At 67.7% G+C, this 14720-nt stretch overlaps 1 protein-coding gene across 1 annotated transcript in view; it reads right to left on the bottom strand.

Annotated features, from left to right (window-relative positions):
• The window catches only part of LOC134507956 (pre-mRNA-splicing factor SYF1-like), a 15466-nt gene extending 807 nt beyond the window's left edge, over nucleotides 1-14659 (bottom strand). Inside the window, exons 1-5 of the mRNA XM_063318946.1 lie at nucleotides 14472-14659; nucleotides 12307-12455; nucleotides 10498-10621; nucleotides 6409-6606; nucleotides 1032-1166 (exon numbers count right to left, since the gene is read on the bottom strand). Coding sequence (XP_063175016.1) covers nucleotides 1032-1166; nucleotides 6409-6606; nucleotides 10498-10621; nucleotides 12307-12455; nucleotides 14472-14654 — 789 coding nt within the window. The 5' untranslated portion in view covers nucleotides 14655-14659. The remainder of the gene's footprint in view (nucleotides 1-1031; nucleotides 1167-6408; nucleotides 6607-10497; nucleotides 10622-12306; nucleotides 12456-14471) is intronic.
• Between the last annotated feature and the right edge of the window lie 61 nt (nucleotides 14660-14720).

Here is a 14720-nt window from a genome sequence, read left to right as displayed (position 1 = left end):
TGCCCCCCCCAACCCCTTGTGTCCCCCCCAACACCTCCTGCTGCCACCCCAGAGCCCCTCTCCCAGCTCCCTGGCACCCACCCTCTGCCCCCTCCAGCCCCCCTGGGTGCCCCCCCCCAGCCCCCATGGGTGCCCCCCCCCCCCCCATCAGCCCCCTTGGGTGCCCCCCCCCAACACCTCCTGCTGCCACCCCAGAGCCCCTCTCCCAGCTCCCTGGCACCCACCCTCTGCCCCCCATAGCCCCCCTGGGTGCCCCCCCAGCCCCCCCTGTGTCCCCCCCAGCCCCCCTGGGTGCCCCCCCCCCATCAGCCCCCTTGGGTGCCCCCCCCAACCCCTTGTGCCCCCCCCAACACCTCCTGCTGCCACCCCACAGCCCCTCTCCCCCTCTCTCAGCTCCCTGGCACCCACCCTCTGCCCCCTCCAGCCCCCCTGGGTGCCCCCCAGCCCCCCTGTGTCCCCCCCAGCCCCCCTGGGTGCCCCCCCCCCCATCAGCCCCCTTGGGTGCCCCCCCCAACACCTCCTGCTGCCACCCCAGAGCCCCTCTCCCAGCTCCCTGGCACCCACCCTCTGCCACCCATAGCCCCCCTGGGTGCCCCCCCCAGCCCCCCTGTGTCCCCCCCAGCCCCCCCTGGGTGTCCCCCCCCCATCAGCCCCCTTGGGTGCCCCCCCCCAACCCCTTGTGCCCCCCCCAACACCTCCTGCTGCCACCCCAGAGCCCCTCTCCCAGCTCCCTGGCACCCACCCTCTGCCCCCCATAGCCCCCCTGGGTGCCCCCCCAGCCCCCCTGTGTCCCCCCCAGCCCCCCTGGGTGCCCCCCCCCAGCCCCCCTGGGTGCCCCCCCCCCCATCAGCCCCCTTGGGTGCCCCCCCCAACCCCTTGTGCCCCCCCCAACACCTCCTGCTGCCACCCCAGAGCCCCTCTCCCAGCTCCCTGGCACCCACCCTCTGCCCCCCATAGCCCCCCTGGGTGCCCCCCCAGCCCCCCTGTGTCCCCCCCCCCGTCCCCGTCCCCCCCCCCCCGAGGTTGCCCACCTGGTAGTTGGACTTGCCCTCCTTGGAGACGAAGCGCTCGTCGTTGACGAGCCGGGCCAGGCGCAGGGCGGCCTCGTCCAGCCGCCCCACGGAGCGCAGGTACCCCACGTACTCCTCCGCGCTCTCAGGGCTCAGCTGCGCGGGGACACTCAGCGACTGTCCCCAACGTCACCTCCCCAACGTCACCTCCCCACCCCCCCGCCACCCCCTCTGCTGTCCCCAACCCTGACGGTGGCACCCAAACGGCCACGGCCATCGGCTGCCGTCCCTGGCACTTCGGTCCCTGTCCCCCCCCCCCACCCTGTGTCCCCTCTGTCCCGTCCCCTGCTGCCACCGCCCCTGTCCCCACCCTGTGTCACCTCTGTCCCTGCTCCGGGTCACTCCATGTCACCTCTGTGCCTACACTGTGTCACCTCTGTCCTTACCCCGTGTCACCTCTGTCCCTGCCCCATGTCACCGCATGTTACCTCTGTCCTTACCCCGTGTCACCTCTGTCTCTACCTCATGTCACCCCATGCCACCTCTGTCCCTGCCTCGTGCCACCTCCGTCCCTGTCCCTGCCCCGTGTCACCTCTGTCCCTGCTCCATGTCACCCCATGCCACCTCTGTCCTTACCCTGTGTCACCTCTGTCCCTGCCTCGTGCCACCTCCGTCCCTGTCCCTGCCCCGTGTCACCTCCGTCCCTGCTCCATGTCACCCCATGCCACCGCTGTCCTTTCCCCGTGTCACCTCTGTTCTTACCCTGTGTCACCTCTGTCCCTGTCCCGTCCCTGCCCCGCGTCACCCCATGTCACCTCTGTCCCTACACTGTGTCACCTCTGTCCCTACTCCAGGTCACCCCATGTCACCTCTGTCCTTGCCCTGTGTCACCTCTGTCCCTGCTCTGTGCCACCTCTGCCCCTGTCCCATCCCTGCTCCAGGTCACCCCATGCCACCTCTGTCCTTACCCCGTGTCACCTCTGTCCCTGCCTTGTGTCACCTCCGTCCCTGTCCCCTGCCCCGTGTCACCTCTGTCCCTACCCTGTGTCACCCCATGCCACCTCTGTCCTTACCTCATGCCACCTCTGTCCTTACCCTGTGTCACCTCTGTCCCTGTCCCTGCTCCGTGTCACCCCATGTCACCTCTGTCCTTACCCTGTGCCACCTCTGTCCCTACCTTGTGTCACTCCATGCCACCTCTGTCCTTACCTCATATCACCTCTGTCCCTGCCCTGTGTCACCTCTGTCCCTGCTCCGGGTCACCCCATGACACCTCTGTCCTTACCCCATGTCACCTCTGTCCCTACTCCGTGTCACCCCATGCCACCTCTGCCCCTGCCCCATGTCATCTCTGTCTCTGCTCCATGCCACCTCTGTCCTTGCCCTGTGTCACCCCATGCCACTTCTGTCCCTGCCTCATGTCATCTCTGTCCCTGTCCCCTGTCCCTACCCCGTGCCACCTCTGTCCCTCCTGTCACCCCGTGTCATCTCTGTCCCTACACTGTGTCACCTCTGTCCCTGCCCCAGGTCACCCCATGCCACCTCTGTCCTTACCCTGTGTCACCTCTGTCCCTGCTCCGTGTCACCCCACATCACCTCTGCTCCTGCCCCGTGTCATCTCTGTCCCTGCCTCGTGTCACCTCCGTCCCTGTCCCCTGTCCCTGCCCTGTGTCACCTCTGTCCCTGCTCCGTGTCACCCCATGTCACCTCTGTCCCTGCCTTGTGTCACCTCTGTCCCCGCTCCATGTCATCCCATGTCACCTCTGTCCCTGCCCCGTCCCTGCTCTGTGTCATCTCTGTCCCTGCTCCATGTTACCCAATGTCACCTCTGTCCCTGCCCTGTGTCACCTCTGTCCTCCTCCATGTACCCCTGGGGTGACACTGCCACTGCTGTCCCTGCTCGGTGTCACCTCTGTCCCTGCTCCGTGTCACCTCTACCATCACTGTCCCCGCTCCGTGTCCTCCCTGTCCCTGCTCTGAATGTCCCTGTCACCTCTCCCCAGCCCGTGTCACCTCTGTCCCTGCCCCCGATCCCTCCTGCTCTCCCCACCGCCCTCGACGTCCCCTCGGTCCCTCGTGCCACCTCTGTCCCCACGTCCCCCTCCCACAACCCGAACCAGCCCGTCCCCTCCACCCCCCTGCACGTGCCACCACCCCAGGGTGACACTGCCGGCTGTGCCACCGCCCCGAGTTGACACCAAGGGGGGTGGCCACCACCGTGGGCCAACATTGTTGGCTGTTCGGCCACCCCAGGGTGACGTTATTGAGCTCTTCCACCACCCCGGGGTGACACCGCCGGCCGTGCCACCACCCTGAGGTGACACCCCGGGGCGTACCGCCACCCCGAGGTCACATCATTGGGTGGTGCCACCACCCCAGGGTGCCACCCCCAGGTTGTGCCACCACCCTGGGGCGACACCACTGGGTGTTCCACCACCTTGGGGTGACATTGTTGGGTGGTCACCACCCTGGGGGGACAGCACTGCTCATGCCACCACCCTGGGGTGACACGAAGGGGTGTGCCGACACCCTGGGGTGACATTATTGGGCGTCCCACCACCCTGGGGTGACACAGCGGGGTGTACCACCACCCTGGGGTGACGCTGACGGGTGTGCCGGCACCCTGGGGTGACACGGCAGGGGGTGCCGGCACCCCGGGGTGACACTAAGGGATGTGCCGACACCCCGGGGTGACACCAAGGGTTGTGACACTACCCTGGGGTGACACTAAAAGGTGTGCCGACACCCTGGGGTGACACGGCAGGGGGTGCCGACACCCTGGGGTGACACTAAGGGGTGTGCCGACACCCTGGGGTGACACTAAGGGGTGTGCCGACACCCTGGGGTGACACTAAGGGGTGTGCCGACACCCTGGGGTGACACGGTGGGGGGTGACCCTACCCTGGGGTGACACTAAAGGGTGTGCCACCACCCTGGGGTGACACCAATGGGTGTGCCGACACCCTGGGGTGACACCAACGGGTGTGCTGATACACTGCGGTGACACGGCAGGGTGTGCCACCACCCTGGGGTGACACTAAAGGGTGTGCCAACACCCCGAGGTGACACCAATGGGTGTGCTGATACCCTGCGGTGACGCGGTGGGGGGTGACATTATTGGGTGTGCCACCACCCTGGGGTGACACTAAGGGCTGTGCTGGTACCCTGAGGTGACACCAACGGCTGTGCTGACACCCTGGGGTGACACTAATGGATGTCCCACCACCCTGGGGTGACACTAAGGGGTATGCTGATACCCTGGGGTGACACGGCGGGGGGTGCCACCACCCTGGGGGTGACACTAAAGGGTGTGCCGACACCCTGGGGGTGACACCAAAGGGTGTGCCGACACCCTGGGGGTGACACCAAAGGGTGTGCCGACACCCCGAGGTGACACCAAAGGGTGTGCTGATACCCTGGGGTGACACGGTGGGGGAGTGACACCACCCTGGGGTGACATTATTGGGTGTGCCACCACTCTGGGGTGCCACCGACGGGGTGTCCCACTACCCTGAGGTGACACGGCGGGGGGTGCTGATACCCTGAGGTGACACGGCGGGGGGTGCTGATACTCTGAGGTGACACGGCGGGGGGTGCCACCACCCTGCGGTGACACTAAGGGGTGTGCTGATACCCTGAGGTGACACTAATGGGTGTGCCACCACCCTGCGGTGACACTAAGGGGTGTGCCGATACCCTGAGGTGACACTAATGGGTGTGCCGATACCCTGAGGTGACACTAAGGGGTGTGCCGATACCCTGGGGTGACATCAACGGGTGTGCCGACACCCTGGGGAGACACTAATGGGTGTCCCACCACCCTGGGGTGACATGGCAGGGGGTGCCACCACCCTGGGGTGACGCTAAGGGGTGTGCCGACACCCTGGGGTCCCATCTTTGGGTGGTTCCACCTCCCTGGGGTGACACTAAGGGGTGTGCCGACACCCTGCGGTGACACTAAGGGGTGTGCCACCACCCTGGGGAGACACTAAGGGGTGTGCCACCACCCTGGGGAGACACCGACGGGTGTGCCGACACCCTGAAGTCCCATCTTTGGGTGGTTCCACCCCCCTGGGGTGACACTAAGGGGTGTGCTGATACCCTGAGGTGACACTAAAGGGTGTGCCGATACCCTCGGGTGACACTAAAGGGTGTGCCACCACCCTCGGGTGACACCAACGGGTGTGCCGACACCCTGAAGTCACATCGTTGGGTGGTTCCACCCCCCTGGGGTGACACTGATGGGTGTCCCACCACTCTGGGGTGACGCTAAGGGGTGTGCCGACACCCTGGGGTCCCATCTTTGGGTGGTTCCACCTCCCTGGGGTGACACTAAGGGGTGTGCCGACACCCTGGGGAGACGCTAAGGGGTGTGCCGACACCCTGGGGAGACGCTAAGGGGTGTGCCGACACCCTGGGGAGACGCTAAGGGGTGTGCCGACACCCTGGGGTGACGCTAAGGGGTGTGCCGACACCCTGGGGTCCCATCTTTGGGTGGTTCCACCCCCCTGGGGTGACACTAAGGGGTGTGCTGACACCCTGGGGTAACATGGCGGGGGGTGCCACCACCCTGCGGTGACACTAAGGGGTGTGCTGATACCCTGAGGTGACACTAAAGGGTGTGCCGATACCCTCGGGTGACACTAAAGGGTGTGCCACCACCCTCGGGTGACACCAACGGGTGTGCCGACACCCTGAAGTCACATCGTTGGGTGGTTGCACCCCCCTGGGGTGACACTGATGGGTGTCCCACTACTCTGGGGTGACGCTAAGGGGTGTCCCGACACCCTGGGGTCCCATCTTTGGGTGGTTCCACCCCCGTGGGGTGACACTAAGGGGTGTGCTGACACCCTGGGGTGACATGGCGGGGGGTGCCGCCACCCTGCGGTGACACTAAGGGGTGTGCCGATACCCTGAGGTGACACTAAGGGGTGTGCTGATACCCTGCGGTGACACTAAGGGGTGTGCCGATACCCTGGGGTGACACTAAAGGGTGTGCCACCACCCTCGGGTGACACCAACGGGTGTGCCACCACCCTGGGGAGACATGGCAGGGGGTGCCACCACCCTGAAGTCACATCGTTGGGTGGTTCCACCCCCCTGGGGTGACACCGATGGGTGTCCCACCACCCTGCGGTGACACTAAGGGGTGTGCCGATACCCTGAGGTGACACTAAGGGGTGTGCCACCACCCTCGGGTGACACCAACGGGTGTGCTGACACCCTGGGGAGACACTAATGGGTGTCCCACCACCCTGGGGTGACACTAAAGGGTGTGCCGACACCCTGAAGTCACATCGTTGGGTGGTTCCACCCCCCTGGGGTGACGCTAAGGGGTGTGCCACCAGCCTGGGGTGACACGGCCGGGGGTGGGGGGTGTGACCCGGCGGGGCGGTACCTTGAGGAAGCGGCGGTAGACGCGCACGGCGGTCTCGGGCAGGGGGTAGCGGCGCACGAACTGGAGGTAGAGGGGCCAGACGCGGTGGTGCTGGGTGATGGGCAGCGCCCGCAGCGCCCGGTCGAAGGTGCGGCGCGTGCGCGTGATGCGGCCCTGCTCCACCAGGAACTGGCAGTAGTCCAGCCAGATGCGGGGCATCTGTGGGGCAGAGGGCACTTATGGGGCTGGGGAGGGCTGGCGGGGGACGGGTAGGGCTCGCGGGGGGAGTTATGGGGCTGGGGAGGGCTGGCGGGGGGAGTTATGGGGCTGGAGTATGCGTGAGTATGTAGCCATGGGGCTGTCGGGGGTGTGCGGGGGCAGTTATGGGGCTGGGGAGGGCTGGCGGGGGGAGTTATGGGGCTGGGGAGGGCTGGCGGGGGGAGTTATGGGGCTGGAGTATGCGTGAGTATGTAGCCATGGGGCTGTCGGGGGTGTGTGGGGGCAGTTATGGGGCCGGAGTATGCGTGTGCAGTAGTTATGGGGCTGTCGGGGGTGTGTGCGGGCAGTTATGGGGCTGGGAAGGGCTCGCAGGGACAGTTATGGGGCCGGAGTATGCGTGTGCATGTAGTTATGGGGCTGGGGTGGGCTGGTGGGGGCAGTTATGGGCTCGCAGGGGCAGTTATGGGGCTGGAATATGTGTGTGTATGTAGCTATGGGGCTGTCGGGGGTGTGTGGGGGCAGTTATGGGGCCGGGAAGGGCTCGCAGGGGCAGTTATGGGGCCGGAGTATGTGTGTGCATGTAGTTATGGGGCTGGGGTGGGCTGGTGGGGGCAGTTATGGGGCAGTTATGGGCTCGCAGGGGCAGTTATGGGGCTGGGGTGGGCTGGTGGGGGAAGTTATGGGCTCGCAGGGGCAGTTATGGGGCTGGAATATTTGTGTGTATATAGCTATGGGGCTGTCGGGGGTGTGTGGGGGCAGTTATGGGGCCGGAGAGGGCTGGCAGGGGGAGTTATGGGGCCAGGGAGGGCTCGCAGGGGCAGTTATGGGGCCGGAGTATGTGTGTGCAGTAGTTATGGCTGTCAGGGGTGTGTGGGGGCAGTTATGGGGCTGGGGAGGGCTGGCGGGGGGAGTTATGGGGCTGGAGTATGCGTGTGTATGTAGCCATGGGGCTGTCGGGGGTGTGCAGGGGCAGTTATGGGGCTGGGGAGGGTTGGCGGGGGGAGTTATGGGGCTGGGGAGGGTTGGCGGGGGGAGTTATGGGGCTGGGGAGGGCTCGCGGGGGCAGTTATGGGGCTGGAGTATGTGTGTGTATGTAGTTATGGGGCTGTTGGGGGTGTGTGGGGGCAGTTATGGGGCTGGGGAGGGCTGACGGGGGCCGGGTAGGGGGCTGGGGAGGGCTCGCAGGGGGAGTTATGGGGCTGGAGTATGCGTGTGTATGTAGTTATGGGGCTGTCGGGGGTTTGTGGGGGCAGTTATGGGGCTGGGGAGGGCTAACTGGGGGGCTGGCGGGGGGAGTTATGGGGCTGGAGTGTGTGTGTGTATGTAGTTATGGGGCTGTCGGGGGTGTATAGGAGCAGTTATGGGGCTGGGGAGGGTTGGCGGGGGGAGTTATGGGGCTGGAGTATGTGTGTGTATGTAGCCATGGGGCTGTCGGGGGTGTGTGGGGGCAGTTATGGGGCTGGGGAGGGCTGGCGGGGGGAGTTATGGGGCTGGAGTATGCGTGTGTATGTAGCCATGGGGCTGTCGGGGGTGTGTGAGGGCAGTTATGGGGCTGGGGAGGGCTGGCGGGGGGAGTTATGGGGCTGGAGTATGCGTGTGTATGTAGCCATGGGGCTGTCGGGGGTGTGCGGGGGCAGTTATGGGGCTGGGGAGGGTTGGCGGGGGGAGTTATGGGGCTGGGGAGGGGTGGCAGGGGGAGTTATGGGGCTGGGGAGGGCTCGCGGGGGCAGTTATGGGGCTGGAGTATGTGTGTGTATGTAGTTATGGGGCTGTTGGGGGTGTGTGGGGGCAGTTATGGGGGTGGGGAGGGCTGACGGGGGCCGGGTAGGGGGCTGGGAAGGGCTCGCGGGGGGAGTTATGGGGCTGGAGCATGCGTGTGTATGTAGTTATGGGGCTGTCGGGGGATTGTGGGGGCAGTTATGGGGCTGGGGAGGGCTAACTGGGGGCTGGCAGGGGGAGTTATGGGGCCGGAGTATGCGTGTGTGTGTATGTAGTTATGGGGCTGTCGGGGGTGTATAGGGGCAGTTATGGGGCTGGGGAGGGTTGGCGGGGGGAGTTATGGGGCTGGGGAGGGCTGGCGGGGGGAGTTATGGGGCTGGAGTATGCATGTGTATGTAGCCATGGGGCTGTAAGGGGTGTGTGGGGGCAGTTATGGGGCTGGGGAGGGCTGGCGGGGGGAGTTATGGGGCCGGAGTATGCGTGTGTATGTAGTTATGGGGCTGTCGGGGGTTTGCGGGGGCAGTTATGGGGCTGGGGAGGGCTGGCGGGGGGAGTTATGGGGCTGGGGAGGGCTCGCGGGGGGAGTTATGGGGCTGGAGTGTGTGTGTGTAGGTAGCCATGGGGCTGTCAGGGGTGTGTGACGGCAGTTATGGGGCTGGGGAGGGCTGGCGGGGGGAGTTATGGGGCCGGAGTATGCGTGTGTATGTAGTTATGGGGCTGTCGGGGGTTTGCGGGGGCAGTTATGGGGCTGGGGAGGGTTGGCGGGGGGAGTTATGGGGCTGGGGAGGGCTGGCGGGGGGAGTTATGGGGCTGGAGTATGCATGTGTATGTAGCCATGGGGCTGTTGGGGGTGTGTGGGGGCAGTTATGGGGCCGGGGAGGGCTGGCAGGGGGAGTTATGGGGCCGGACTATGTGTGTGCAGTAGTTATGGGGCTGTCGGGGGTGTGTGGGGGCAGTTATGGGGCTGGGAAGGGCTCGTGGGGGCAGTTATGACGCTGCAGTGTGTGTGTGTATGTAGTTATGGGGCTCTTGGAGGTGTGTGGGGGCAGTTATGGGGCCGGGAAGGGCTCGCAGGGGCAGTTATGGGGCCGGAGTATGCGTGTGCATGTAGTTATGGGGCTGGGGTGGGCTGGTGGGGGCAGTTATGGGCTCGCAGGGGCAGTTATGGGGCTGGAATATGTGTGTGTATATGTAGCTATGGGGCTGTCGGGGGTGTGTGGGGGCAGTTATGGGGCTGGGAAGGGCTCGTGGGGGCAGTTATGACGCTGGAGTGTGTGTGTGTATGTAGTTATGGGGCTCTTGGGGGTGTGTGGGGGCAGTTATGGGGCCGGGAAGGGCTCGCAGGGGCAGTTATGGGGCCGGAGTATGTGTGTATATGTAGTTATGGGGCTGTTGGGGGTGTGCAGGGGCAGTTATGGGGCTGGGGAGGGCTAACGGGGGCCGGGTAGGGGGCTGGGAAGGGCTCGCGGGGGGAGTTATGGGGCTGGAGTACGTGTGTGTATGTAGCCATGGGGCTGTCGGGGGTGTGTGAGGGCAGTTATGGGGCTGGGGAGGGCTGGCGGGGGGAGTTATGGGGCCGGAGTATGCGTGTGTATGTAGTTATGGGGCTGTCGGGGGTTTGCGGGGGCAGTTATGGGGCTGGGGAGCGCTGGCGGGGGCCGGGTAGGGGGCTGGGAAGGGCTCGCGGGGGGAGTTATGGGGCTGGAGTGTGTGTGTGTATGTAGTTATGGGGCTCTTGGGGGTGTGTGGGGGCAGTTATGGGGCCGGGAAGGGCTCGCAGGGGCAGTTATGGGGCCGGAGTATGCGTGTGCATGTAGTTATGGGGCTGGGGTGGGCTGGTGAGGGCAGTTATGGGCTCGCAGAGGCACTTATGGGGCTGGAATATGTGTGTGTATATAGCTATGGGGCTGTCGGGGGTGTGTGGGGGCAGTTATGGGGCCGGGGAAGGCTCGCGGGGGCAGCTATGGGGCTGGGGGTTGTGTGTGTGTGTGTGTGTGTGTGTGCGCAGGGGCAGCTGTGGGGCTCCACGTCCCTCTCGCCATCCCCGTCCCCCCGCATCCTCCCCACAGACCCACGTCCCCTGCGTCCCCCTCCAGCTGCCCGTGTCCCCCGGGGCCGTGTGTCCCCCCGGGTGTCCCCCCCCCGGGTGTCCCCCCCCCCGGGTGTCCCCACCTTGTGCATGAAGACGAGGGCGCGCTCGTGGCAGGCGTTGGCCTCCTCGAAGGCCGGGTCCGTGGGGCAGCGTCCCTTCACCTGCTGCCGCCGCTGCCGCAGGTACTGGTACCACAGCTTGTAACTGGGGGGGGGGGACAGGCCCGTCACCGCTGCCACCCCCTGCCGCCACCCCCAGCATCCCCCAACACCCCCCCCGACACCCCCTGCCACCATCCCCACACCCCCCGACACCATCCTGACACCCCCATCACCCCCCTGTCACCCCCCTGTCACCCCCCCGACACCCCCTGCCACCCGCCTGTCACCCCCCCGACACCCCTGACACCCCCTGTCACCCCCCCAACACCCCTGACACCCCCTGTCACCACCCCGTCACCATCCTGCCACCCCCCTGCCACCACCCCGTCACCCCCTGCCACCCCTGCCCACCCGCCTGTCACCCCCCGTCACCCCCTGCCACCACCCCATCACCCCCCCTGCCACCCCCATCACCATCCTGACACCCCCCTGCCACCCGCTTGTCAACCCCTGCCACCACCCCCACACACCCTGTCACCCCCTGCCACCACCCCCACACTCCCTGTCACCCCGTCACCCACCTGCCACCACCCCGTCACCCCCTGCCACCCCCGCCCACCCCCTGCCACCACCCCATCACCCCCCCATCACCCCCCTGTCACCCGCCTGTCACCCCCCCAACACCCCCGACACCCCCTGCCACCACCCCCACACCATCCTGACACCCCCCCGACACCCCCTGCCACCCTCATCACCCCCCTGTCACCTGCCTGTCACCCCCCTGTCACCCCCGACACCCCCTGCCACCACCCTGCCACCCCCGCCCACCCTCTGCCACCACCCCATCACCCCCCCGACAACCCTGCCACCCACCTGTCACCCCCCCAACACCCCCGACACCCCCTGCCACCACCCCATCACCCCCCGTCACCCCCTGCCACCACTGCCCACCCCCCCGACACCATCCCAACACCCCCCTGCCACCCTCCTGCCACCACCCCAACACCCCCTGTCACCCCCTGCCACCACCCCCATCACCCCCCAACACCCCCTGCCACCACCCCCATCACCCCCTGCCACCACCCTGTCACCCCCCGCCACCATCCTGTCCCTTCCCCAACACCCCCGCCACCATCCCGACACCCCCCACCACCTGCCTGTCACCCCCTGCCACCCACCTGTCACCCCCCGCCACCCACCTGTCACCCCCCCGACACCCCGTCACCCCCCCATCACCCCCTGCCACCCACCTGTCACCCCCCTGCCACCACCCCAACACCCCCCTGCCACCACGCCGTCACCCCCTGCCACCCCCGAGGTCCCTCTCCCCCACATGGATGCCCCCGAGGTCCCCGTGTCCCCCCCTGGGGACGCCCCCGAGGCACCCCCAAAGTCCCTGTGTCCCTCCTGAGGACACCCCCGAGGTCCCCGTCCCCCACGGGGACGCCCCCAAGGTCCCTGTGTCCCCCATGGGGACGCCCCTGAGGTGGCCCCAAAGTCCCTGTGACCCCCCCGAGGACTCCCCCGAGGTCCCTGTCCCCCACAGGGATGCCCCCGAGGTCCCCGTGTCCCCACCTGAGGACACCCCCGAGGTCCCTGTGTCCCCCCCGAGGACACCCCCTAGGTGCCCCCAGAGCCCCTGTCCCCCCTTGAGGACACCCCGAGGTCCCCGTGTCCCCCCCTGGGGACGCCCCTGAGGCACCCCCAAAGTCCCTGTGTGGGGGCCCCCGGACGCCCACCCCGCCCTGTCCCCCGAGGTCCCCGTGTCCCCCCCCCCCGTGTCCCCACCTGCCGGGCAGCTCGCGCAGGGCGCGCTCGAAGAGCAGGTTGAGGCGGGCGGGGGGGCCCTTCTGCCGCGCCTGCGTGTAGCGCAGCCAGCACCGCACCGAGAAGGGGTTGCGCAGGATCTCCTCCTCGTGCTGCACGTCCTCCTCCTCCTGCGGATGGGGACAGCGGGGACGGGGCGTGAGAGGGACGGGGGGCAAGGGGGGACGGGGCGCGAGAGGGACGGGGACAGCGGGGACGGGGCGCGAGAGGGACAGAGAGCAAGGGGGGACGGGGACAGCGGGGACGGGGCGCGAGAGGGACGGGGACAGCGGGGACGGGGCGCGAGAGGGACGGGGCGCGAGAGAGGGACGGGGCGCGAGAGAGGGACGGGGCGCGAGAGAGGGACGGGGACAGCGGGGACGGGGGGCGAGAGGGACGGGGGGCGAGAGGGACGGGGGGCGAGAGGGACGGGGGGCGAGAGGGACGGGGGGCGAGAGGGACGGGGGGCGAGAGGGACGGGGGGCGAGAGGGACGGGGGGTGAGAGGGACAGAGAGCAAGGGGGCATGGGGACAGCAGGGACAGGACGTGAGAGGGACGGTGGGGACAGGGCGCGAGAGGGACAGAGAGCAAGGGGGGACGGGGACAGCGGGGACGGGGCGTGAGAGGGACGGGGACAGCGGGGACGGGGCGTGAGAGGGACGGGGACAGCGGGGACGGGGCGTGAGAGGGACGGGGACAGCGGGGACGGGGCGCGAGAGGGACAGAGAGCAAGGGGGGACGGGGACAGCAGGGACAGGACGTGAGAGGGACGGTGGGGACAGGGCGTGAGAGGGACGGGGACAACGGGGAGAGGGAACAAGAGGCACAGAGAGCAAGGGGGGACAGTGAGGACAGGGCATGAGAGGAATGGGGACAGTGGGGACAGGACATGAGAGGGACAGAGAGCAACGGGGGATGGGGACAATGGGGACAGGGCGCGAGAGGGACAGAGAGCAAGGGGGGATGGGAACAGTGGGGACAGGGCATGAGAGGGACGGGGACAATGGGGACAGGGTCAGTGGGGACAGGGTGTGAGAGGGACAGAGAGCACGGGGGGACGGGGACAACGGGGACAGGGTGTGAGAGGGACGGTGGGGACAGTGGGGACAGGATGTGAAAGGGACAGAGCAAGGGGGGACGGGGACAACGGGGACAGGGCATGAGAGGGACAGAGAGCAAGGGGGGACGGGGACAGCAGGGACAGGACGTGAGAGGGACAGTGGGGACAGGGCGCGAGAGGGCATGGGACAACAGGGACAGGGCGTGAGAGGGACAGAGAGCAAGGGGGGACAGGGACAGTGGGGACAGGGCGTGAGGGAAGGGGACAACGAGGACAGGGCGCGAGAGGGACGAGGACAATGGGGACAAGGCGCGAGAGGGACGGGGGCGAGGGGGGATGGGAACAGCGGGGACAGGACATGAGAGGGACAGTGGGGACAGGGCGCGAGAGGGAAGGGGACAAGGGGGGACACAGGGAGCAAGAACGAGGGAGTTGAGGGGCGATGGGGACAGGGACAATAGGGACAGGGCGTGAGAGGGACAAGGACAGGGGGTGAGGGGGACAGGGACAGAGACGACGAGGACAGAGCGGGAGGGACAGGGAGCAAGAGGGGCCAGGCACAGGGACAATGGGGGCAGGGGTGACAGAGACGGGGACAGGGGAGTGACAGTGAGCCGGAAGGAGGGGGGACAGGGACACGGAGCAGTGGGGACAGGGAGTGAGGGGTGACAGGGACAAGGGGTGGCGGGGACACAGGGGGAGAGGTGACGAGGGACACGGAGAGACGGGGACGGGGCACAGGGAAAGGGGGGGGGAGCAGGAGGGCCAGGGACACGGGGACAGGGAGGTGGGAGAAGATGGGGACAGAGGGGCAGGGACATGGGGAGCGAGGGGACACGGGGACAGGGGCTTGAGAGGGGACCCGGGGACAGCGGCGGGGACAGGGGAGGGGACACGGGGGGGGGGGCACAGCCAGAGAGGTGGGGAGCGAAAAGAGAGGTGGGGACGGAGACGCGGGGGGGGGACCAGGAGGGGGGACAAGGGGACAAGGACGTGGGGGACAAGGGGACAGGACAGGGCCGGGCCCAGGCCCCGCCACCCCCCGGTCCGGGCCCCGCCGCGCCCCCGAGCCCTCCCCGCACTCACGAAGTGCAGCTCGGGCCGCTCCGGCTCCGGCTCCGGCTCCGGCTCCGCTCCCGGCTCGGGCTCCGGCTCCGGCTCCGGCTCCGCTCCCGGCTCGGGCTCGGGCTCGGGCTCGGGTCCCGGCCCCGCCGGCGGCTCCTCCCGCTCCGCCGACTCCTCCCGCTCCGCCATCTCCACCGTCGCCATCTTCCCCCGCTCCACCACCTCTTCCGGCGAGCCGCGATGACGTTGCTTCCGCTCCAGCCCCGCTCC

Source organism: Chroicocephalus ridibundus, chromosome 29, assembly GCF_963924245.1.
Source record: "Chroicocephalus ridibundus chromosome 29, bChrRid1.1, whole genome shotgun sequence".
Lineage (NCBI taxonomy): Eukaryota > Metazoa > Chordata > Aves > Charadriiformes > Laridae > Chroicocephalus > Chroicocephalus ridibundus.
The sequence above is the reverse complement of the archived record's forward strand: the minus strand, read 5'-3'. Positions and strand labels throughout refer to the sequence as shown.